Source organism: Rutilus rutilus, assembly GCF_951802725.1.
Source record: "Rutilus rutilus genome assembly, chromosome: 7".
NCBI lineage: Eukaryota > Metazoa > Chordata > Actinopteri > Cypriniformes > Leuciscidae > Rutilus > Rutilus rutilus.
Window position 1 is genome coordinate 14,533,202 of NC_140221.1, and position 23,105 is coordinate 14,556,306.

At 37.7% G+C, this 23,105-nt stretch overlaps 2 protein-coding genes across 3 annotated transcripts in view; both read right to left on the reverse strand.

Annotated features, from left to right (window-relative positions):
• c5 (complement component 5) overlaps positions 1 to 3,590 on the reverse strand; it is a 28,525-nt gene extending 24,935 nt beyond the window's left edge. Inside the window, exons 1-8 of one of the 2 annotated variants that reach the window (XM_084413101.1) lie at positions 3,451 to 3,590; positions 3,303 to 3,383; positions 2,882 to 3,077; positions 2,547 to 2,700; positions 2,337 to 2,407; positions 1,151 to 1,245; positions 761 to 843; positions 597 to 687 (exon numbers count right to left, since the gene is read on the reverse strand). In XM_084413101.1, the coding sequence (XP_084269227.1) occupies positions 597 to 687; positions 761 to 843; positions 1,151 to 1,245; positions 2,337 to 2,407; positions 2,547 to 2,700; positions 2,882 to 3,077; positions 3,303 to 3,367 (755 nt within the window). In that variant the 5' untranslated portion in view covers positions 3,368 to 3,383; positions 3,451 to 3,590. The other variant, XM_084413100.1, reaches the window with a different exon arrangement.
• A 653-nt stretch (positions 3,591 to 4,243) lies between these two features.
• prdm12b (PR domain containing 12b) lies at positions 4,244 to 8,501 on the reverse strand. The gene is made up of 5 exons (XM_084415096.1): positions 8,120 to 8,501; positions 6,223 to 6,413; positions 5,948 to 6,103; positions 5,417 to 5,534; positions 4,244 to 5,246 (listed from the first exon to the last, which is right to left on the reverse strand). The coding sequence occupies exons 1-5, from the start codon at positions 8,337 to 8,339 to the stop codon at positions 4,822 to 4,824; spliced, it is 1,110 nt and encodes a 369-aa protein (XP_084271222.1). The 5' UTR covers positions 8,340 to 8,501; the 3' UTR covers positions 4,244 to 4,821.
• Positions 8,502 to 23,105: the final 14,604 nt, after the last annotated feature.

Here is a 23,105-nt window from a genome sequence, read left to right on the forward strand (position 1 = left end):
ATATACAGTAGTACAATTTTAAAGGTTTGGGGTTGGTAAGATTTTTTAATGTTTCCAAAAGACTCTTATGCTCACCAAGGCTGTATTTATATGATCAAAAATACAGTAAAACATTAATATTGTGAAATATTACTACTATATTTTAATATGTTTTAAAATGTAATGTATTCCTGTGATGGCAAAGCTGAATTTCAGCAGATATTACAGTCTTCAGTGTCATAGGACCCATCAGAATAATAATCCTTCAATAATACTCTGATTTGCTGCGCAAGAAACATCTCGTGTTATTATCAATGTTCAAAACAGTTGTGCTGCTTAATATTCTTCTGGAAAAGGTGATATTTTTTTTAATATTCTTTGATCAACAGAAAGTTCAAAAGAACACCATTTATTTGAAATATTAATTTCTTGTAACAATTCAAAACAGTCTTTACTATCACTTTTGATCAATTTAATGCATCCTTGCTAAACAAAAGTATTAATTTCTTTAAAAAACGAAATAAATAAAAATAAAAACTAGCAATATAAAAACAATACTGACCCCTAAACTTTTAAACGGTAATGTATATATGTGAAATATAAAAGGAAAAACTTACTTGGCTGAAATCTTCAGCTGGAAAGACTCAAAGTACTCTTCACTGATATAGTTGGATTCAGGCTCAATGTGGATTGAAATACTGGGCAGCACTGAGAAACATACCTTGATTTCAGATTTCATGAACTCTAAATGTCTACATAGCACCTGAAATGTTGGTCTTACCGTATTCTTTGACCACAAACTCAGCAGTGGCAGTTGTTTTAAAAGTGTCGGCATAGGTGGCCTCAATTTTCCATATTCCATAACTGATGAGATTTGCGTTGTGAATAAAAAAATTATGCAGAGTGAAAAAAATAAATAAACTAATGAAATCACTATCATTTTGAAAAGACTGCAGGCTTCTTATAATTGTCTTAACCAGTAAAACTTCCTTTCTTAACAAACATGAGGTTGATGAGTTTTTTTTTTTTTACAGTACAGTACAGTGCAGTACAAAACAGTACAGTTAGCTAGTCTTCAGCAGAATATCACTATTATTCCAAATAATAATTTAAACATCAGATCATTTAAACATACAGCCTAATTATATAGATTGTAATGAATTGGTCTTACGTCGGCTTTAAAGGTATTTTGAATGGTGGAAGAAGTGGTTTTGCTCCATTGATGTCTGCCATATCAATAATCTCTACCTTGATACCATCAGGGTCCTAAAATTAATTTAAAACATTAACAAGGTTTACACAGAAAAAAAAAATCATAATTCATGCGAAGCAGGGGAGAGTGGGAATGGTTGCAACACTTTTTGCATTTCCTTGTGTTTCTCAGAGACTGCTTGTATTTGGAAAGCCAAAATATGTCAGCTACCCACCCACACTGCTACAACATGTGTACATATGATAATATATGTAAGTCAAATGTTGCAAAGTCAAATGATGGTTGCAACAGTTCGCAGGGGCAGTTGCAACATTCATTAAAATGTAATAAAATCATTCTTTGACAGGATTTTAAATTGTTAAATTTAGTTAAATTGACTGTATTAAGACAAAGACTAGTAAAAGGATAGAAAAAAAAAAACATTTTCAAGTAACAACCAGGTTTTGGTAAATTATTATAATACATTTGAACTACAAAATAATTTTCTTAAATCAAAATCAACACATACTTCTGTGACCTTCTGTGAAAACTTACAGGACTGTGTATGTTTAAGTGAATGTTGCAATATATTCTTACATTCTTGCAAGGTTATGTGGCAAATTGTGCAGTATTTTGCCTCAGACCTCAGTGTCTTGCCTAACATCAGAACAGAGGGACACCTCTTTCTGTTGTGCATTTCATCTCTTGTGGCACACAGATCAAATGTATGCCTATAGTCTGATTTTTTACTGTTTACTTAAATAAAAAAGGGAAGATACCTGACTATTAACAGGGGTTTCTTTGTTAATACATAAAATGATACATTTGTTATGTTATGACAAGGTTTTACATCAATGTTGTGATAAGGGTTGCAACTGTCCCTACACTGACACCCAGGATAAAACTTGCTATGTTAGCTTGACACAATAGCTTTTTGAGACATGCTAGCTATGCCTTTTAGAAGCTAAGAACTGATTAAAATGATATGACTTTGTAATGCTTCCTTCACGCAGACAGACAAAAAAAAAGAAAGAAGCTTTTTAACCTGAAATTAAAAAAGTGTGAACATGTTACATGTGTAATATGAATGGCAATATATAATATGAACTCTCTAGCTCAAATAAGCCGTTTTGCAACCGTCCCTACTGTGAAGAGAGAAACTCACCACGAATGTAAGGGTGACGGTCCGTCTAGATTTCCTCAGCTCCTCGTTGAGGGAGTAAACACGCACTTGTACTAAGAAAGCAAATAGGTTCAAAAGATGGTTTTAAGGTGAATATCTCTTTCATTTACTCACAATATATTTTTCTTCATACATAAACTCTCGCTCTAACACGCAAGAGAGATTCTTATCATAGGCCTATAGGCTACTGACCCTCTTGTTCGGGTGTGTATAGCGGCTTATCAGTCTGAATAAAGAGAAACCCGTTGACAGGAGTAACTGGGATTTTTTCATGTGCAGTGAAAGCAGAGGAAATCGCCTGGAGGTAGACATATTCGTCCGCCTTTGGGAAATCAATAGGCATGATCTGGGGAAAATCAAAATGGTATTTTCAGGGCAGAATATCATTCACTAAAAACACCCATTGCTTATTAAAACTTTCCAATTTTTGGGGGGAATTGTGAATTCCAAAGAAAAACACCTTTAGCCTAAGTGAAACATTTCAAACGAAAACTATCTTCTAAAGTCCTTTAACTTTGCAGTCTTACCCGTAAAGTAGCCGAAGCTTGATAGTTATTCGCGGCGTTGAGCTTCAGTGACTGAGATGCATATTCTTTATAACCTGGTGCCAGTGTGTTCTTCAGGTAAAGAGTTACTGTAGTTTCCTGGTCATAACCAAACAACTGCACCACAACCTTTTCTGAAGCATCGAGACGCAGGGCTTTAGGTGCAGTGATTAAGTATCTGTAAAACAAGTTGTGGCAGATGCGAAAAACATAAGTTTATTAATAACATGAATGCCTAATTTCAGACAAACATGAGGGATAACTCGCTCCCAATCTCACATAGCTATGCTTTTCTTGATGGTAGGGAGGTTTCCATTTAGTTTCCATTGCTAATTTTTAACAACACACTCCAATACTATTCCTGTCCTGTAGACATTTTTAAAAGATGTAAATTGTAACTTACACATTTTCCTGAACAGTAATGCAGACGAAGAGATGAAGTATACAGAACAAAAATAAACGTGCCATTATAGACAGTTTGCTCCTTAAAGAAAAAAGAGGTCAGACATTTGCTCGGTTTTTGTCAGCCAAATCAATATCTGTTTACTTACAGTTACTTATTAGCTCAACTGTCTTGAAAGAGGTCCCCCCCAAAAAAAAGAATAGCTCAATTTAGAAAGAATAGCTATAGTCCAAATATGATGACTTGAAAATACACCAGTTATAATGGCATGTTTCACTGTTCTGGGGTGCGTTTCCCGAAAGCATCGTTGGCCAACTATGGTCGCAAGTTCCGTCGTTACCAATAGAGTTCAATGGACATTGCGATGAACTTGCGACCATAGTTGGCCAACGATGCTTTCGGGAAACGCACCCCTGGTAGAAAAGTTGAACGATTGATTGTGCAATGCTCATATCAATGTAGAGTTTGCTCAGTCATTGTGCAAGCTACAAGTAGAGGTAAACAATCTCTGTTTACTGCTAAAAAGGGATTTCATGGAGATGTTTGCTTTTCAAGGGATTTTTTGTTATTGTGCAATTCTGGTAACATCTGGACATCAGTCTGACATTTTTCATGTATTCACTGAATCGGAGAAAAATATCCTCTGCACACATTTGATAGAAAACCAATGATGTTGAAGAGCGCTCACTGTTCTTGTAAGATTTAACAATTGACATGTTTAGTTCTTCTTCTTCTTCTTCAAAAAAAAAAGGTCACAGCCCAAAATTAATCAATAAAAAGTGACAGAGATATGGGATTATTTGTTAATTATTTATTGAGCATACAAGTGAATACCCAAATAATTTTATAAGCAAACATAGTATACATAATATAATAGAACCAAGTTTTGTAATAATACTTTAAGCTTTACATACATACACAGATAAAGTGACTATTCCTTGTTTTTGGAAGTAAATCTTCAAATCATATGTACATTCCTTTACATACTTCATATTGTTCATTCACAATAAACATGCTCTGATTGGACTGCAGTGACACAAATCGGTCACTAAGTGGTGCTTGATCCCAGTGGATCCATTATAGTGGCTAAAGCAAATGGGGTGATGGGGCTTTATCCTTAGTTGAATGGGACAAAACAATACTGTTTGCATGCAATTATGTGTAAAATATACACTGACTACTGATCAACATAAATGATAATGTCTGATCAGATATAATGTGGCAGTTATCTGCCGGAACATATGCACTAGAGCCATTAGTGCGTGTAGTTCTGCGGCAATGGTAAGAATTCAACATGAACATACGAAACAGCCCTTCCATGGCCATTGTTTTCACTTCAGTGCTGTCATGACTGAGTACTGCAGGCGTCGTTTATCATATCTGACCACTTCTTCACCTTTAAGGAGCTACAAAGCATCCACTAAAGGTGAAAGTACTCAGGGCCTGCTTGGCATAGACATACTTCTGCACTGAAGAACAGCCTGTGAGATTGTAAACATCTGAGATGCTTCATGCTATCTCATAGCACCATGGTAGGAATGTGATGCACCAGGGAGACCGGGTGAGGAACCTGTGCCAGCTGAGGAGGTGGAGGTGGGGGCGAGTGGGTCTGCAGGCCCACCACAGACCCTGTGTTGGCCGGCCGGTGCCTGGCGCTCTTTTGGTGCGCCCTCAGCCCTGCCAACTGGGAGTATGCGCTCTGGCAGACGTGGCACTTGTAGGGGCGCTCTCCCGTGTGGAGGCGCACATGGTTACGGAGAGTGGATGACTGGCTGAAGCGGCGGTTGCAGAAACGGCAGACGAAGGGCTTGTCCAGTGTGTGTATGCGCATGTGGGAACGCAGGTTACTGCGGGAGTTGAAGCCGCGGTGGCAGATGACGCAGCGCATGCGGCTGGCGGCAGCGAGAGAGGCAGCAGAGGAGGTGTCGCACAGGTGGAAATCATCTGTGGGGAGAAGATAGAGCTCGGTCAGAAGACAGAAGCTAAAAGGTCAGGTACTTTAAAAAACAGATGCTAATGGAGTTTTAACCAAAGCTATTGTGGAGCTGTGATAAAGATCAGTCTTTTCTTAGACTGAAACTCACCCAAAGCCCTATAGCCACTGAATTACTCACCACTTTTAGTCTTAGTTTTCTGCTGTTCATCCTCTATGCCAGGGACTCCCGGGATACCCAGGAAGGTGTTGTGGGAATTCCCATACCACACAAGCAGTTCTTGGTCTGGAGGTATTGTCTGTTAATGGAAAAAAAGAGATACATTTATTTAAAACACTTATATACACTTATAAAAGCACTTATATATACATATATGCACACACACACACACACACACACACACACACACACACACACACACACACACACACACACACACACACACACACATAGCCTATATATATAACACTATTCAAACATTTAAATAAATTTCAACATTTCCAAGTTTAATTACTTAAGAAAATCTAGTTGAAATTCTAAAAACTCAAAGTGATGTTGAAATTATGAAAATGTAATTTTAGTTGGAATCTAAGATGGAAAAATATAGCACAGTGTAAGTACATCGATGTACGAAAATTATTATTATAAACAAATATTATTCATTTCAAATAAAAAAATAAAATAAAAAAAAGAAAGATGTATAAAACGAACCTCTACTGCTTTGTAAAATATGCTGCTTCCGATCTGCACAACCTCCAGGTTCTGTTCTTGCTCATTGCGCGCGCATTTGATGTAAGTCATCCAGCTGCGATGATCCTCTTGACTGGCATCGATGAAATAGCGCACCGTGCCATCTTCATTGAAAACCTGAGAACAAAAAACGCTTGCCATCAGTCTCTGACCGGGGATCATATTTTAGTAGAATAAATTCCACAAAAAAAAAAAAAACGAGCCCATGCATGTGACACCTGTTGAACGCTGCCTACCTCCCACATGAGATTGTTGTTCTTGAAGAGATCCACATGCTCGGGTGAAATGACCCTGCCTGTGAAGGGTCCCATCTCGGTGCCAGCTTTTATCCAGGTTTTGGAGAAGATGCCAAGTCCTTCTCCAGGGATCGAGCTCTGCGCAATGATGACTTCACTTGGCAGCACTAAGCTGGAGAGTTTCTGGACCTCTGAAGATAGAAAGCGGAAAATAAAGTAGGAAGTTAATTTGGAACATTTAGATTAGATAACTAATAAAAACCAGGAAACATATAGGCTACAAAAAAAAAAAAAAAAAAAAAAAACTTCAATTGCAATGACGCTGCCTGTTTGCAAGTTCATAGCTAAGAAAGAATAATTTGAAAGAAATATGGGTTATAGTGTACGTTTAGTAGCCTACAAAATACTTTTTTTAATATTCTTATTTTTTTATATTCTTATTTTTTTATATATATATATATTTTTTTTATCCTTTGTATTGTAAAACTACATTAGGCTATAGGCCAATATAAAGGAATGCGCAATCAGACTTCAAATGCGGCTCTCAGGCGAGACTCAAATAAATGTCAAACACGTATTTACGTCTAAGAATTCAGCAATTTTCTACGCTTTAAATGTGAAGAGGCTATATATTCATAGGCAAGAAACAACTTATTCCGTATTCATTATCCTTTCAGAAACTTTGTAGCACTAAATGTGCGCTGAAAGAAACTAGAACCTTCTTTAAACGGCCCAGGAATTTCTGACAAAACGGAGAAAAGGAGATTAGCTGCTTGACATGGTGTGAATAGCGGTAGAATCAGCTTTCACGGCATATTAACAGCGGGACGGAAAACTTTAAATGCGCCTGAGAGGAGAGAAAAGTGTCAAAGCGGGGGTGTGGAGAGACTGTCCCAAGCTGATGAATGACGGGCTTTTCTCTGTCTAACGTCCTGGCTTCACTGGCAACATTCTCAGGTCAAGCACAACGTTCCCCTCATGATTTTAATAGCCTTATTTAAATTAGTTTCAATTTGCCAGTAAGTGACTTGTAAGTAAGGTGACAATAAAGTAACGATTTTATGATATAGCTAAATGCATTTAGAAAAAAATAATAATTCCCCAACATATGTTCTACTTCTAACCACGTGCGAATTATTGACTTTCAAGGGGTCGAAGGAATTTCTGCTAGTAAACTTTCAATTCCGTCTCGCAAAACCCAAAATTGTCTTGAGGCGAACAGTTAACTCTCATAGCTATAGACGTTTTAAACCAAACAGTAAAATCGTTATTTCCTTGAAATATGTAAAGAATTTATAGTAAAGTAATACAAAATGACAGTATAGGCCTAGCCTACTTATATTTTGCCGATATACGTTCCAGAACATGAGCAACTTAGCCTAAAGTTGGATAGGCAGGTGAGCTTGACTTCTGTTCTCAAGCGTCTATCTTATATGACTTTTAAGACTTAACTTTTGTTGTTATTATAATGTTTGAAAATGCCATTGAAATGTATACTGTAAAAAGAGTAAATAGCCTACTTTTAAGACCCTCCATTTCGCATCCTGGAATGCACCAGGCTGATATCATGTATTTTTACCTGCGCACTGTGATGCACTTGAACTGTTTAATTCAATTAGTTATTCCTATTTAATAGTCATAAGCCACCAAATTAAGCATGTGTGTCTTTTGCATTATTATGAAATAGACATTTCTTTTTACTTCAAGCACGTTAAAGTATAATTAACTGTAGGCTATTTGAAATATGACATAGCTATAAAAAAAACTTCACATAATTTAACATAAGATCTAGTTTGCAATAAAAATTAAAAGTAAAAACTGCTTTACAACAAAATACTCTAGGCTATAGTATGACGAATCCATAATCAACGAATAAAGTGAAATGTTGCGGACTCACCTCCGGAGAATGACTGCGCCAGGACCTCGGCGGTGAAGGCTGTTTTGGGGCTGACAGTGCTGGTCTTCTCCTCGAACAGGTGTTCCCCCAGCACGTTCCTCCAGCGGCCGTACAGGAAACTGTGCAGGATGTCTGAAGTGATGATGTCGGACAGGGCCAGAGACTTCTGCTTAAATCCAGCCTTCAGAACCAGAGCATCTGCAGGCAACACTGAACCCATGATGAGCCAAATGCGAAACCCTTAACTAATAATCCCTGCGATTAAAAAACCCGAAAACACCCCCCTTGCTGTTAAAATTTAGACCGAGTGTCTATGTTATAAAAGGCGAATGTAATCGATGAATCAGTCTGAGGCCAATGAAATGTGAATATGCTCTCTTCTTGCTAAGTGTCGAGAGAATATGTTTCGTCTTTCCAAGGTCCCGGTGGGCTTTATATGCGTCAGGTCTGACCCACGGTAATTAGTTATTAATGACCCTCCCCTTGTGTTCTTTAGACTTGTTCAACCAGAGGAAAAAAACGCCACACTCTTTATTGAGTGGCTACTCCTTAGGGGGTGGGGGGAAGAAGTGGGAGCGGTGTGTGTGTGTGTGTGTGTGTGTGTGTGTGTGTGTGTGTGTGTGTGTGTGTTGATGTTCAGGATCCAACAACCGCGTTTTGGCTAAAATAACAAGCCCGGTCTCAGCACTGTGAGCTCCGCTCCAGCTGTTTGCTTCTGAGAGATGAACATGAGATGAGATGAACACTTTTGGCATGGAAAACCTAAAAGCAAACTTGACTCTCAGCATCACGACTGGGATCCAGGTTAAAATGAGTTAGCTGAATTATCTCGATAGAGAAACTGACAATATCAAGTTATATCAGTCTTTTAAATTGCGATTTAACTTGTAGGCTAAAACAAGACAACGAGAACAAAGGCATAAAAATAACTAGTAGCTTTTGTCTCTTATTTGACCGCTATATTTTCTTTCTGACTGGAGCTGAATTAAAAATGTCCAAGTGTTTTCTTAATGTTGTGCCACAGCACAATTTATTAAATAGCCTATATATGCATAACTATTATAGTCATAAATATTAATTCATTTCTAATTAATTTAAAAAATATCGAACAATTAATGATGTGAAATGAATGTGTAATTTCCCATCTAATTCACATTTAGCTGAACAACACAAGCACAAACATCGCGTTTTTGTTCTTCTCTATTAATGTTAAATGTACAGAACTCCGTAATCATATCGAAATTACATTCGCATAAACCAACTGAATAGTTTTTAATGATGTGCTTTGGAGTACGAAAATATGCAAAGCCGTCTGGGTCAAGTATATCTTTTATTCAATCTTTTTCAGGCCGAAGTAATTTAATATTCATGGATGTTAATTTAAAGTCTTTTAGTATTGTGTGAGGTGTATATGAGCTTTTTTTTCTGAATAGCCTCTTGCCTTTCCCCCTCTTTCTCCAGGGTTGATGGACTGAGACAAAATGGGCAGTTTCCCCCCTTTCCAACAGGGAGGACATCTTTATTCCTTCCCCGGCTTGCGGGTTTCCTATTCAGCTCTCTTCAAAATAATGCCGGCTGAATGAAAAGTGCTGCAAATCAATCTTTCATGGTGTTTTTGAGGGCAATTTGACATCCATGCACTCTTCTTTTCTTTGAGATAAGTACAAGGGGAAAAATCTGGACAAGGATGGGGTCTGGCGAGTGGGGAACTTCCAAAGAGAGATGCGAGGAGAGCGCTGAGGAGAATATAGGTGAGTGATAGGGCAAGAAAAAAGATTAGGACTCAACAGCTGCTTTTGGGGGATAACCCCCCCTCCTGGCTTTTCTTTTTCTTGAGGGGTTTTACCCTCCCTGCTGAATTGGATTTGCACAAGTACAGATTGATTTGTTTTTATTGCGCTATTATTGGTTTCATAAATAAGGGCAAACTTAACCTGCATGGGGTGAGAGATGCAGTCTCTTTTTTTCTCATTATAGAAAGACTGGGGTGTTACAATTAATATAGGAGAAAAACGTTCACAGAATATAGAGATAAGTATTTTAAATTGAGGCAAATTAAGAGAGATAAAATGTGATGGAATCGAGTGATAAAATTCAACAATTGGCTGATGCTCAAGAAATATGGCTGATTCAACGTGCAATGACACTGGCAGGCGATTTGAACTTTCATTTGCATCGATTATTGATTTGGGGGTTCCGACTGTATAGTGATCAACATGCATTTTTAGATGTCGATTTGGGACAGTCTCCTCTTAGTGATTTTAAGCTTCAATTGTTAGATAAAAAAAAAAAAAAAAAAAAAAAAAAAAGGCTAATGGCAACATATGGCTAATATATAAAAAATAAATAAAAGAAACTTGCGTTTCAAGTGGCGACAGACCTTATAGAGCATGCAATGATAATTAATAGACGGCAAATCCGTATTCCATGAAATAATCACATGCAAAAGACGGCGTGGAAATAATTGTGATTTCAATAACAGGGTGATAAAGAAACTTGCTGCAGCGCGTAATGCCTTTTGCATTCATGGCCTTCGTCTGTCCCGCGCGTCTCGGTTGCACAAAGCTGCAAGCTGTTCCGCGGTGCTTTTATCACAACAGAAAGGAGACAAAAATCCCACAATAATGGAGATTTGCAAATGTTTTTCTATTGATTTGACTCAATGAACACTGGATTTTTAGGGCTAGGAAAAAGAGAGGACTTGGGCTAGAAAGCTGAATTGAGAGTGTGGAGGAGAGAAATGGTTTTTATATGGCTGGATAAAATTTAATTAGCGTAGTACAGCCCTTGAAGGACAATAGAGGACTCAATATGTACCCAATCTGAATCTCATTGGGGATCCAGACCGCAGAAAGTCAAAAGAATTGGAGAGAGAAAGCAAGCTTTGAGAAAGGGAAGGAGCGAGGCAGACGGCAGGTGACTGGCACGCGTAAAAACAAGAGGGACACTTTTGGCACACGGCTGATTATTTGAAAGAGAGAGAAGACAAAACAAAAATAGAGGTTTCTTCAGGTTTGGCCCACTTAGACCAGCTGAGACTAAGGAGTGAATAGAGCACAGAGACCAGAGGGGGACTGGAAAGCAAACAGAAAACGCGAAAAAGCCGAGTCACATCACACAAGTGCTTATGGGAATGCACCCAAATGGTAGAAGAAAACCGTGGCCAAGAGCAGACAGCAATATCACGCGAGTATTATGCATATTCATCGTCTGTGTTCGTACAGTGCAAATCAAAGCTCTTATTGAGCAATGGATATTGCAGGAGCACGTGCGCAATTTCCATGGAGAGATTTAAGGGACCAAAGCATCTGGCTCGCTGCCGCTAATGTGGATTGACACTTGGATGAAGAATAAAATGTTTGTTTTATCTAAGACATTATTAAACGCCTGTTTTGAGTCCAGAAACGTGGTGTAATAATGCTGCTGTTTTTTGGCCACCGGAATAGCTTAATATTTCACGAGTAACTAAATTACTTTAGAGAGTAAAATATGTTTTATCTGTGACACGGTCCCATAAAAATGTATAGACAAATTGACAAGGAAAGAAAAAAAGTATTTCTCTTTAAAATTGCATAAATTAATTGAGAGAGTGCGCTGCCAATATTATTCTTACCGAAGTTGACATTATGTTGTAGACTACTGCAGGTTTTAGAATGACTCAATTAGTCGTTTGGTGTTAAAATAATTAGGAATTAACTAAGTGCTACTCAACACGTTAATGTAATCCTAATCGACACAATTTGAATATATAATATCCATTTTTTAAATAAATAGATCTTAAAAGATTATCAATACAGTTGGCTAAACATTAAAATAGCCGAGATATTTTTTTAGATAGTTAGTAAATGTAACAACCTGGGAGGCAGATTTCATGCTGGGTAACAGAGTTCCACAGGTTACAGACAGATGGCAGAAATGCTACTAAATTATACATATTATTATATAGTGAAATAAGAATATTATTATTATTATAAATTATTACAGTCAAATATTGTCAGGTGAGCAGAAGAAACCTTAAGCTCTGCTTTGTGTCTTATGATTTCTTGACCCTTTAGTTATAAGCTGTATATGTATAAATTAATCTTTTACAGAGAATACATTTAAGACAGATCCATGAGAAATAAATTCTTCATTTTTTTCACAGAGCCGGCACACTGAAAATGAAAACAGATAAGGCTGGTTTAATAGCTTTCAACTAATTAACACTGACAAAATAATTAACAAAGCTTTCCATGGTATTTTTTTTTATTCATAATATACTGTACCTGCATAGCTCCACTGATCAGCCAATCAGCATTCTCTGAATGCTCACAGACAGTTGTGCTGTTAATGATGGCAGTTTCTTTCAGCTTCAGTAATTGCATTATTTGTTGACTGATCTCTGTGTTCAATACAGATTGATTATTCTATAAAGGGGAATGAGTGCTGTATAGGGGCATTTGCCCTGGTATTATCTTTTCTCTAAAGTAGATTACAAAATATAAACAATCAATAAAGTGAGGATTCTTCTGAGTAAGCTCAGTGATAATGAAAATAAAGCATGGAATGATCTAAAAAGGACCAGAATTTGAAAACAGCTGCTGACAGAGTCAGTGGGAGATAGAGACAGGTCTCCCGGTGGGTGAGACCACAATATGCACCAACAGCGGATTTGGCAAATCAGTGTGACACAGTTCATAGTCAGAAGGATCCCAGGAGCATTGTTATAAGAGCAACAAACCTGTTGAAGATGAAAAATCAAAATGGAGAAAAAAGCAGTAAAAGCTATACCATAAAGTAGGATTTTATCATTATCAGTCATATAATTCCTTATACATGTAGCTCTGCTATATTTCAGATATAAATAATAAAGTATTTAAAACTGAATTATGAGACTCAAGAACAATTACCCATTGTTTTTCTTTAAAAAAAAGCTTCAAGTTCTGTCACCAAAACATTAAGACAATTTTCCCTTTCTATTTTTTGGCAATTATTAATGAATTAATGTTCATTTGAATAGTTTTAAAAGAGGATTGTCCACCTAAAACTTTCATTTCTGTTATCATTTACTCACCATAATATTGTTCCAAACCTGAATGACTCACTTTCACCTGCTGAACACAATATAAGATATTTTGAAGAATGCTGGAGCCATTTTTAGTGGCCATTGACTTCCTTATGTTACACAAAAGAAATTCATTCATTCAGGAATGGGATGACGAAATCATGACAGAGTTTTCATTTTTGGGTCAACTATCCCTTTAAAAAATATCCACTTAACAGCTGAATAGTGGGTAAGAAAGGGGTCCCAAACATTAATAATAAACACTGAGGCCCCCGTACTTCACAATTCAGAGGAACCCATTTGATACAATGTACAGAAACCTGTTACAGTTACAAAACTCAAGGTGAGAGTACAAGGATAAGCAGCAGTATAGACCGAACACATCCGAAACAAGTAGATGTGATGGCAATAAAACACGACCCACATCATTCATGCAGATAAGTGATGGCAACAGCAGGCAATTTCCTTTGAGAGATAAGTGCATTAAAAGAGGAGGTAAATGCTTGTAAAAAGTAAATATGGCTTTAACTGATGCCTGCATTTTACATAATTCACCTATCATTTTGCAAAAAGGTAGAAAAAGGCATACCCCTCTTGGGCATTGTAGTCATTAGAGTGATCTTGACATTTCACTGGGAAAAATGTCACTGCATCAAACGATCTCAAAACAAAAGACCTCTTAGTCCACACAATAGTCCACTTACAGCTTTTCCTAAAGTTTTTTTTTCACCCAGCACACGTCAATTTTGTGACTAATGCATTTTAGAATTAAGACTGAATGTGGTAGATAGAGGTCTATTATGGTCAGGGGGAGAGAAAAAAAAAACAAAAAGTAAAAGCAAAAACCTCTTCTCCCACTAGAGCCTAAATTTTTAATCAGTGGTTATCTATCTAAAGGTCAGAGAAATAAATGCAGGCTCATCAGTATTTACCCTTCCACTTAAGAAGATATTTCCTGAAATAATCCATCTGCTTTTATTACAGTGTGGCACCACTCTCCCTACTTTCACAATTCAATTAAGGGACACCTTCTGGGTCATTACCCAATAATTACTCATTTGCTACTGATGCCAAATGTGCTTTTGGCAATGGGCTCTGTGTGTCTATTACTGCAGAGCGTGTACAGTACAGCTGCCCCGGCAATTCCCATGCTGACACCCTCATAACACGGCCTTTCTCTCAGCTTCCTGTCTCAAACTTTTCAAATGGCTACTTAGCGCTCATGCATAGGACATCAATTTTAAGTTGTTGTCATCTGATGTGTAATTACTGGTAAAGACTTGATGGCTGACATCATCGTCAGTCTGACCACAGATGTGGTAGAAGGAGATGCATTGCACACAATAGGGTAGTAGGCACGAAGCTAGGTTTGATACATGCTTGCTTATAGCTACAATATTAAACATATTAAAAAAATATATGCTAAAAAAGGGTTTTTTCACAGCATAGAATAATTATTTTAGGTTCCCTAAAGAAGTTTTCAGTGAGCATTTCTTTATTAAAAGAATTGTTTGTTTTTTATCAGCGTGAACATCATTTTAATAATCCAAAGAACCTTTTTCTACAAAACTAAATTATTTCTAAAAAAAACTTTATTTTCAAGAGTGTAGTACTAGTAGCTATAAAAAAAGAAAAGAAAAGGTGATTTGATTTCAAATCCAATTTGTGTTTCAAACCAAATTCAAAAACCATATACTTTTTGGTTTTGATTTCACTTCATTTTCACCTTAAAAAGTCTTATATCATAATGTTAAAATACTTCTTCTTCATTGAACATGGATTGGATCCATTTAACACTCAACAGTCCAACATGAATACATAAATACCTACAACAGAACAAAGAAGAAGCATAATAAACAGTGTTTGTCAGGTAGGTCTAACAGTAGTTTCCAGGTACACAAATTGAACAAAGTAATCAAATGTAAGATAACACTGCTGTATAAATGAAATATATATTAATCCTTATTAAAGTTACAAATGTTTTTTAGTCAAGAGCAGTGTGGGATTTTCTTGTTTGATTAACATTTAAACACAGACAGCAGTGCAGCAGGAATATTATGGTGCTGTCACTTTAAGAGCTGTACGGATCCAATACACTAATATATAGTACATGCATTTATTTCTCAACTATTTAGTGTTTATGTTCCCTTAAGCTATAACCAACTGTGTTTAATAGGATACTCGCCAAGATGGATTTTGATAAAATTTTATGTGAATTTGTCCGTTCAAGCGCAAGAAGAAACGAAAGAGAACTCAATTCATTTTAAACGCTGTCTGAGACAAGGCTTTCTGGGTGTGCGCACACAAAACTTCTCACACAGCGAGTACCAAATTGAGTTCTCTTTCGGATCTTCTCGCGCTTGAATATTTAAATTGGCAAGGCTTAAAAACACGTGAAAAGGATCAACTTTTGTGATGATGCAGCACTGGCCCGATGAGTGTCATTCATGCTTGCATCGGAGAGTCGCATTGTCGAGCCCTGCTATACTTTGTACAGGTTTCGTTTTGTTTTGGCAAGTATTTAATTATTTAATTATATTTATATTATGCAACTCAGTGCCTTCATGCAATTAATTAATCAAAACTATATTACTAGTTTATAGGCACATGCATAATCCAATCAAACCACAACAATTTGACAACTAATGTTAATGTATGGATAAATAGTCATGACTAGCGGGTTACTTTCTCTGAACATCGTACAGTGGTGTTTAAGCAGTGAGCTATGTAATTGTACTGTAAATGGACAGAAGAGTGTTCAGGGAAACCTGTTTGAAATAATCATTATTTTCCACAATTCCATTTGAAAAATTACACACTTCAGCTGTAAGTCTTTTTATATAATGTTTAAAGAAAAATGGCAATTTCCAAATCCAAAATAATTTGGAACATGCAAAAATAGTTACCCATGTTCATTCTAAAAAGTGTCTCCAGGGCATCCTCTTGGCATTCATTGGCATGTATTGCTTCATTCTACAAATTGCTGCCGGTTGTTATGCAAAGGTGAATATAAAAAGAGCGTTGAGTGCTCCTGTTCCAACACGGCCTGATAAAAGGCCTGTGACTCCTCTCGACATTTTCCACTAACATCCATGAAAATCAGAGACAAAAACAGACAGTGGTCCCAGCCTGGAGGAGAAAGAGCATTTCAGGAACACCAGCAGCGTATACCACCCCCATCACGACCTATGTGCGGGGGTTGCATTTCAACAACAAGCAAAACAGAACCGATTCAGCAGGGGTTATAAAGGGAAAAATCCAGGAGTGACCCCCCACCCCCTTTTTTAGCTTGGCAGATTGTGCGTATTCATGAATCGGTTTCCCCTTTCTGCAAAAAGTCCCTCAAAGACCAGACAGCACCCTCTTCAACGGGCCAGGCTCGAAAAGAGTCAGCCAGAGATGTCCGAACATCAATTACATGTTTGTTCACTTTTGGGTGACACACAGTTGACCCGGGGTGAACTTAATCTGAAAAGGCTGTAAAAAAAGCCTCCTCCTCCTGTTGGCCTTCTCCCAGTGCCAATAGACTACCCTCGGGCCATTAACCCATTGTCAACCAAATGCAACTTCTGCATTAATGAAGCCATTATGAGGTCTACAGTCAGAGAATGAGAGAAATAAAGACACCGACTATTCAATTCATAGAGTGGGCCTTGGCAAGAGGACATAATAAGAGACTCTCAATGAAGCAGGTTAGGGGTGCCACAAGAGAAGCGAGGCTGGGCGGACAGCTGCGTAAAGGAATGTCAAATGGATAAGTCGCAAAATCTGTCCGTTCACGAGGATACGGCTATGTGCGAAAGCGATCCGTTTTGAGGATTTGGCAGACGCTTTTATGCAAAAGTGCATTTTAGCAGTTCATGACTTCCCTGGGAATCGAACCCACGACCATGGCGTTGTTAGCACAATACGCTACCAGTTGAGCTACAGGAACAAAAGAAAGCTTCATTATGCGTTTCTCATGACAACAATGAAAATTATCTATAGGAACTGAATGTTTAAAAAAAAAGAAAGAAAGTCCTCTTGACTCCACTTTGAGGACTTTGCAGGATCTCCCGTGCGAAACTAGAGCGCCCGAGTGGCAGGGCAGTCTGACGAGGGCGGGTCCAGCATGGCGCTGGCTGCGTGCGGTATCGTAAAGACATTAATCACCTCCGCTAAAAGATCCGCTGACAGTGCCCAGACCGGCTGACTTCCAGCCATATTGGCCTGTTTCTTATGTTAATGCAAGGATGGGGCCCTCTAAAACCAGGTCTATTTGTCCTATTCACTTCCACACAGAAGGCACTTGACATTTCTATTGCTCGCCTTTTTTTCTTAACTATCATAGATCGAGCTGCTGCCCATCCATCCATCCCTGCCCTCCAACACAAACACGGCCACCACCGCTCACTGCACACTCACTGCGACCAACGGCCCGTCCCTAAATGGTCAATGACTTTTAAATAGCAGGCAATAGAGTGTACGTGAATGGCAAATCAGCTAATTTGACTCTGTCATTCACTCATTCGAGTCCATCGCCTTGAAAACGGCTTTCATTTAAAGCCTGAAGCAATCTTCCAGATGATTGAGGGCTGTTATTATCAACCTCAAACAATTAATGTCACATTACTTTACATGCATTATCCCCTTCATTAAGCACTTTACGTAGGGAGCAAATGGTACTTTTAAAAGCCATATATACATGAGCGAAGAGAAAGAGAATGAAAGTCAGAGAGAGAGAAAGAGAGTGGGAGAGGGCGAAAGAGACAAAGAGACACACACACACAGACACACAGACACACAGACACACACACACACACACACACACACACACACACACACACACACACACACACTTGCACTGGCCACCCAGGTGTATAGTCTTCATTATGAAACTTAAAATGACTTCCTTTCCAAGAGATGAAATGGGAAAATATTGATAGCCTGGGTGCCAGCCCGAACCCCGCCCACAATATTTTTTGGTCGGGAAGTTCGGTCTGGACTCGCTCCGTTGAGGAGCTATTATGCCCGAACAAAAATTGTTCGGACCAATCAAATTGTCAGGGCGGGCTTTATACGATGATGGACAGATGAGCAATGCAACGTAATCGTCCACGTCACCAAAGAGCGCTTGATTTGAATTAGTTTACAACAAAGACGACTGCTGCTGGAGAATTGAGATTTCACGAGTTCACATTTACAAATAAGTCAGATAGAATAAATGCGTTTATAAGATTTCACACAAATAAGTCGATAGAATAAATGCGTATATGACGTGCTGTCCGAGGAGAGGGCTGTGGGCTCGGTAGCCATACTCCCCCGTATTCCTGGTTGTGAGAGAACAAGACAAGCGTGAGGATTCGGGGTGGTGGAGGGATGCTGAAAAACTGTCAAGGAGTGTTAGGTAAGTTTACAGAGTGAATATGCTTCCTCATGCTGATAGATAGGGTAACGTTAGACATGGTATTGTTTGATGACAAGTTTATATTGGATTGATTATTTGTACGTGCTCCTCCCGAACTTTGTTTATGAAACATCATGTGTAGATTCCGCCATCGCGTCTGTTATATCGACAGCGCATTCATTTTAAAAGAGGAACAGAGAGCCGCGACATTTTGTTGGTTGAAAATATGAATGAAGAACATGCGTCATTTACTCCGTTGCTCTGATTGGTTGTAGGTCTATCCAATTGAGTGCAGAGTTTTTTTTTTTCCTGGTTTGGTTGAGACACGCCCCATAATCAAATCTCTATGGAAAAGTATCAGACTCACATTCTGACTAGAATTGAGTATGACGACGTCAGGCTAAAATATTGAAGCTCTACAGGAAGAATTAACATCATAAAACCTTTTCAGTACAACACATTATCATGAAAACAATTTAGAGAGTATATTATAAGCAATGCTGAAACATCAAGTCAGGCCAGAATCGTTTATACAGAGAGATTCTCTGGTTTGTGTTCTGAAGAGTGATAGGAATTCGTAAGACGACTCTTATCGAGATCAGCTTGTCAATACATTGGGTAAATTAGGTAGGTTTCGCTTGTACTGTCTAGTCAAGCTGGTAACCCACTGTGAGGGGAGAATGAGAAAAAAATATGATGAGAGACAGATTGAGAAAACGATTTGACAATATGCGAGTTAATCTTTTCGTCTCTCTTAAAAAACTTAATACAAAAACAAATTCCGTATAGCTGTCGGGCCAAAACACCAAATTGAAAGTGTAATGATCCAGGACAGATCTGATGAAAATGGAATGAAATGGCTATGTCAATATTTTCTATAACAGACTCTCAGTTGGTGCAGCAGTGGGTTCAGAATACACGATTGACCCTCCAGCACCTTAATACTCAGACTGAGGAGCTAGCTGATAATATCTTAGCTCTCCTCGTCTTTCATATTCAGCAGTGGGTAATGAATCTTTGTGCATATTAAAATTACTGACTAAACAATAAATGACTAAATGCACCAAAGATGCAATGTGCCAAATTGTGGATGGAAGAGTTGACAGAATTCTTCAGCCTAAAAATTAATTCAAATGGTTCCAGGTGTCAGCAAAACAATCATAGTTACCCATGAAGGAATTGGCAGAGCATCTCTGAGTAGTGTAAAAAATCCAGGCTTGTTATGAAGCCTTAACATGGATTAATTTAATTGTATCAGATTATAAAACATATTAAATGATTGTGCCAGAAAGAATGTTTGGATGATTACCTTTGAAATTCATCTCATTTTGTCAAAACAAACAAATAACATGTTGGCTATGGGGTCATATTGAGTATGCTGGATCATGTTTGGTCATTGTCAGTTCATTGTAAACTGTTGCATTTTTCCTTTTTTTGGTGTTAATTGGCAGTATGCTGATTGCACTGAAAAACCAACTGGTGTTGACCAACTCTTGTGAATTTCATAAATAATTACAAAGAATCGCAAGTAACACATTGAATTAAACGTGAAATTTTGGTTTAGACTGACTTAAATGATATTGCAAAACGAACTCCAATAATCATTTATATTTACAACTTCGGAAAAAGTCATTTTTAGTGTATGCGAGAGAGTACATTTGAACAAAGCTTGCAAAAATATGTAAATAAGAGCTTTGAACGAAGACACTCGCTGTTCAGGAATGTCTACAGTAGACCCTCCGAATCGCAGGATTTCGTCTGTGTGTATAATCTCGTCTTTGAAGCCTGCCGTGTTTCCCTCATCACGACTTGAACATTTTTTGTCCTCAAACTGAGCTCAGTCTGAACTTAATCCAGTGGATACTTCACTGAACCTTCACAGACATTATGGCATGGTTCCTTGTTACCCCCTCTCTCCCATGGAGTCTATTTACCTACAATAGGAAATAATTCAGGGCCTGGGGATCGTAGATGAAAAGATCAGTGCCAATACACAGTGCTATCATATCGCACAATAGTGTACGTCACTCATGGGCTAACTTAAAGCCTCTTTCCATTTCTCTTAGGATGGTTAAGATCTCTTTCTCTGTTTTTCTCAACAGGACAAGCAGTGAGAGGAGTCAGAGAGTTGGCAAACTCCCATGTTAGCCAGACGCTCCATTCTCCAACTGTTTGCCATTTCAAGGTCCTTTTTGCATTTTTTGCTGAAAGGACTCCAGCATGGCTGAGACTTAATGGATGGCCCGACAAATAAAAATCTCTGCATACCAACTGTCACTTTTTATATTTTTTTTCTGTTTGTCTTTGTGCGCTGAGCACGCATTGAATAAAATGTTTTTATGAGAGGATTTAAATAAATTTAAAACACTGGTAAGTCAAAAATACCAGGGATTTAGGAGTACTCCAGTGGAGGGCTTTTTTGAAATGCAAGGCATACTTCCATTTCATGCTTTACTCATTATATTTTTGTGTGCAGATGAATTGAGGCAAGGCACAGGATGTGTGAATTTGCAGGAATTTCATAAATGAAATGAATGAATTAAAGAAGTGGATTATTTTAAATCATTCAAACGTCAAAACCTGCAAATGCCGACATTCATTGTTGAGAAGCTGTATATTGTCATGCTTAATGAGTCAAAGAAAGCATGATTCCCTGACATCCCTGAGAAGCTGAAAACACTGCTTTCCACCAGTCCATATCAATGTCTTAAAGGTTTAATTAGCCAGAGAATGCCAGCATTCAAACCCTCCAGGTGAGTCATTACTCTAACGTGGCAGCCCTTTTAAAATGCACAGATATTGGTCTGCAATTAAAGGGATAGTTCACCCAAAAATTTAAATTCTGTCATTAATTACTCACCCTCATGTTGTTCCAAACACTTTGATTCATCTTTGGGACACAAATGAAGATCTTTTTGATGAAATCTGAGAGCTTTCTGTCCCTCCATTGACAGCTTCGCAACTACCACTTTGACACTTCAAAAATTTATGAAGAGATTGTAAAGCCAATCCATATCTTTGAGTGGTTTAGTCCAAAATTTTCTGAAGAGACTCAATCATTTCATATGATGAACAGATAGAATGTAGGCTTTATTCACATATAAACATTCATCAACTCACACATCAGTTGGGGTAAACGGAAGCTCAAGCATGTTCGTTTGATGTTCATTCTCGTGTGTTACGCAACACAAGAACCAGTGACGTTTGTTCCCACGAGTCAAGCAGGTTCGGTTGAGCTTCTGTTTATCAATGTTTATATGCGAATAAAAGCTTAAATTTAATCGGTTCATCACATAAAGCAATCAAGTCTCTTCAGTAAATGTGGACTAAACCGCTCAATTCTTATGGATTAATTTTACGATCTCTTTATGTACTTTTTTATGCGTCAAAATGGTAGTTGTGTAGCTGTCAATGGAGGGACAGAAAGCTCTCAGATTTCATCAAAAAGATCTTCATTTGTTTTCCGAAGGTGAACGAAAGTCTTACAGGTTTGGAACGACATGAGTGTGAGTAATTGATGACAGAATTTTCATTTTTGGGTGCACTATCCCTTTAAGGCTCGTGATTTTAACCTCAACATATATGACCTGCAAAATATGCCCCCTATAATAAAGAATATCTTTATCAACTAATATGGATAAAAGATTGTTATTTTCTCAAAACTTGCATAAGAAAGTATCCAGTCAAAAAGTGGTTGTTTGCCAGCGGGCCTCAACATGACAATGGTTTAAAAAAAAAACACAAAACAGGTACTAAAATAAGCTAAAACAACTCATATTTTTTTTCTTTGAAGAATCTGAATTCACAGTCTTGCATACATGAGGAAGCCTAATTTTAAGTGTAATTTCTAAACTTTGAAAAGTCAAGTAAATTATTAAAATCTTATAACTCCCTGACAATCTTTATAATGAATATATATTTTTCTAATTATTCAAAAACACTTTTGCTGCTATTGAGGTGGGATACGGGTAAGGTTAGGGACAGGTTTGGTGCTATAGTTAGGTTTAATGGTGAGTTAAGGGGTAGGGAAGGGAGTCGTGTAATTATAGATGTAATGACAGAAGTTAATTACAGCAGTAATTTCATGCAGGTATTTTTATAATACAAGTACAAATTAAAAACATACACAATAAATGTGTTGTATCAATTATTCATTTAAATGTTACATAATATTTAAAGACACTTAAAGTGGGAGGAATATTTTTGGAAAAAAAAAATCTCCAAAATCCTTATCCATTACATTAAAAAAGTAATAGGGCCTTTGCATATGGGCAAGGGGGAGTGGGTGTAGCAGCAGGAGGTATATTTCATATAGCAATGATACATCACATATTACAGATTAAAATCCATGGACAATTCTGTGTTGAAAAAAGTCTGAAATTTACTCTGGTTTGAATACCCAATTAAGAACGCACAGTAACGAGTAACTCATTACGTAATCATTTCTATTTTGGAGGAGGGAATTCACTTTCACCTACACAATACCCTTCTCAGCGTGTCTGATAGGTGATCCTCATGGAGGAAGCCTGACTTGCACCTTAACAGCCCGAAATCCA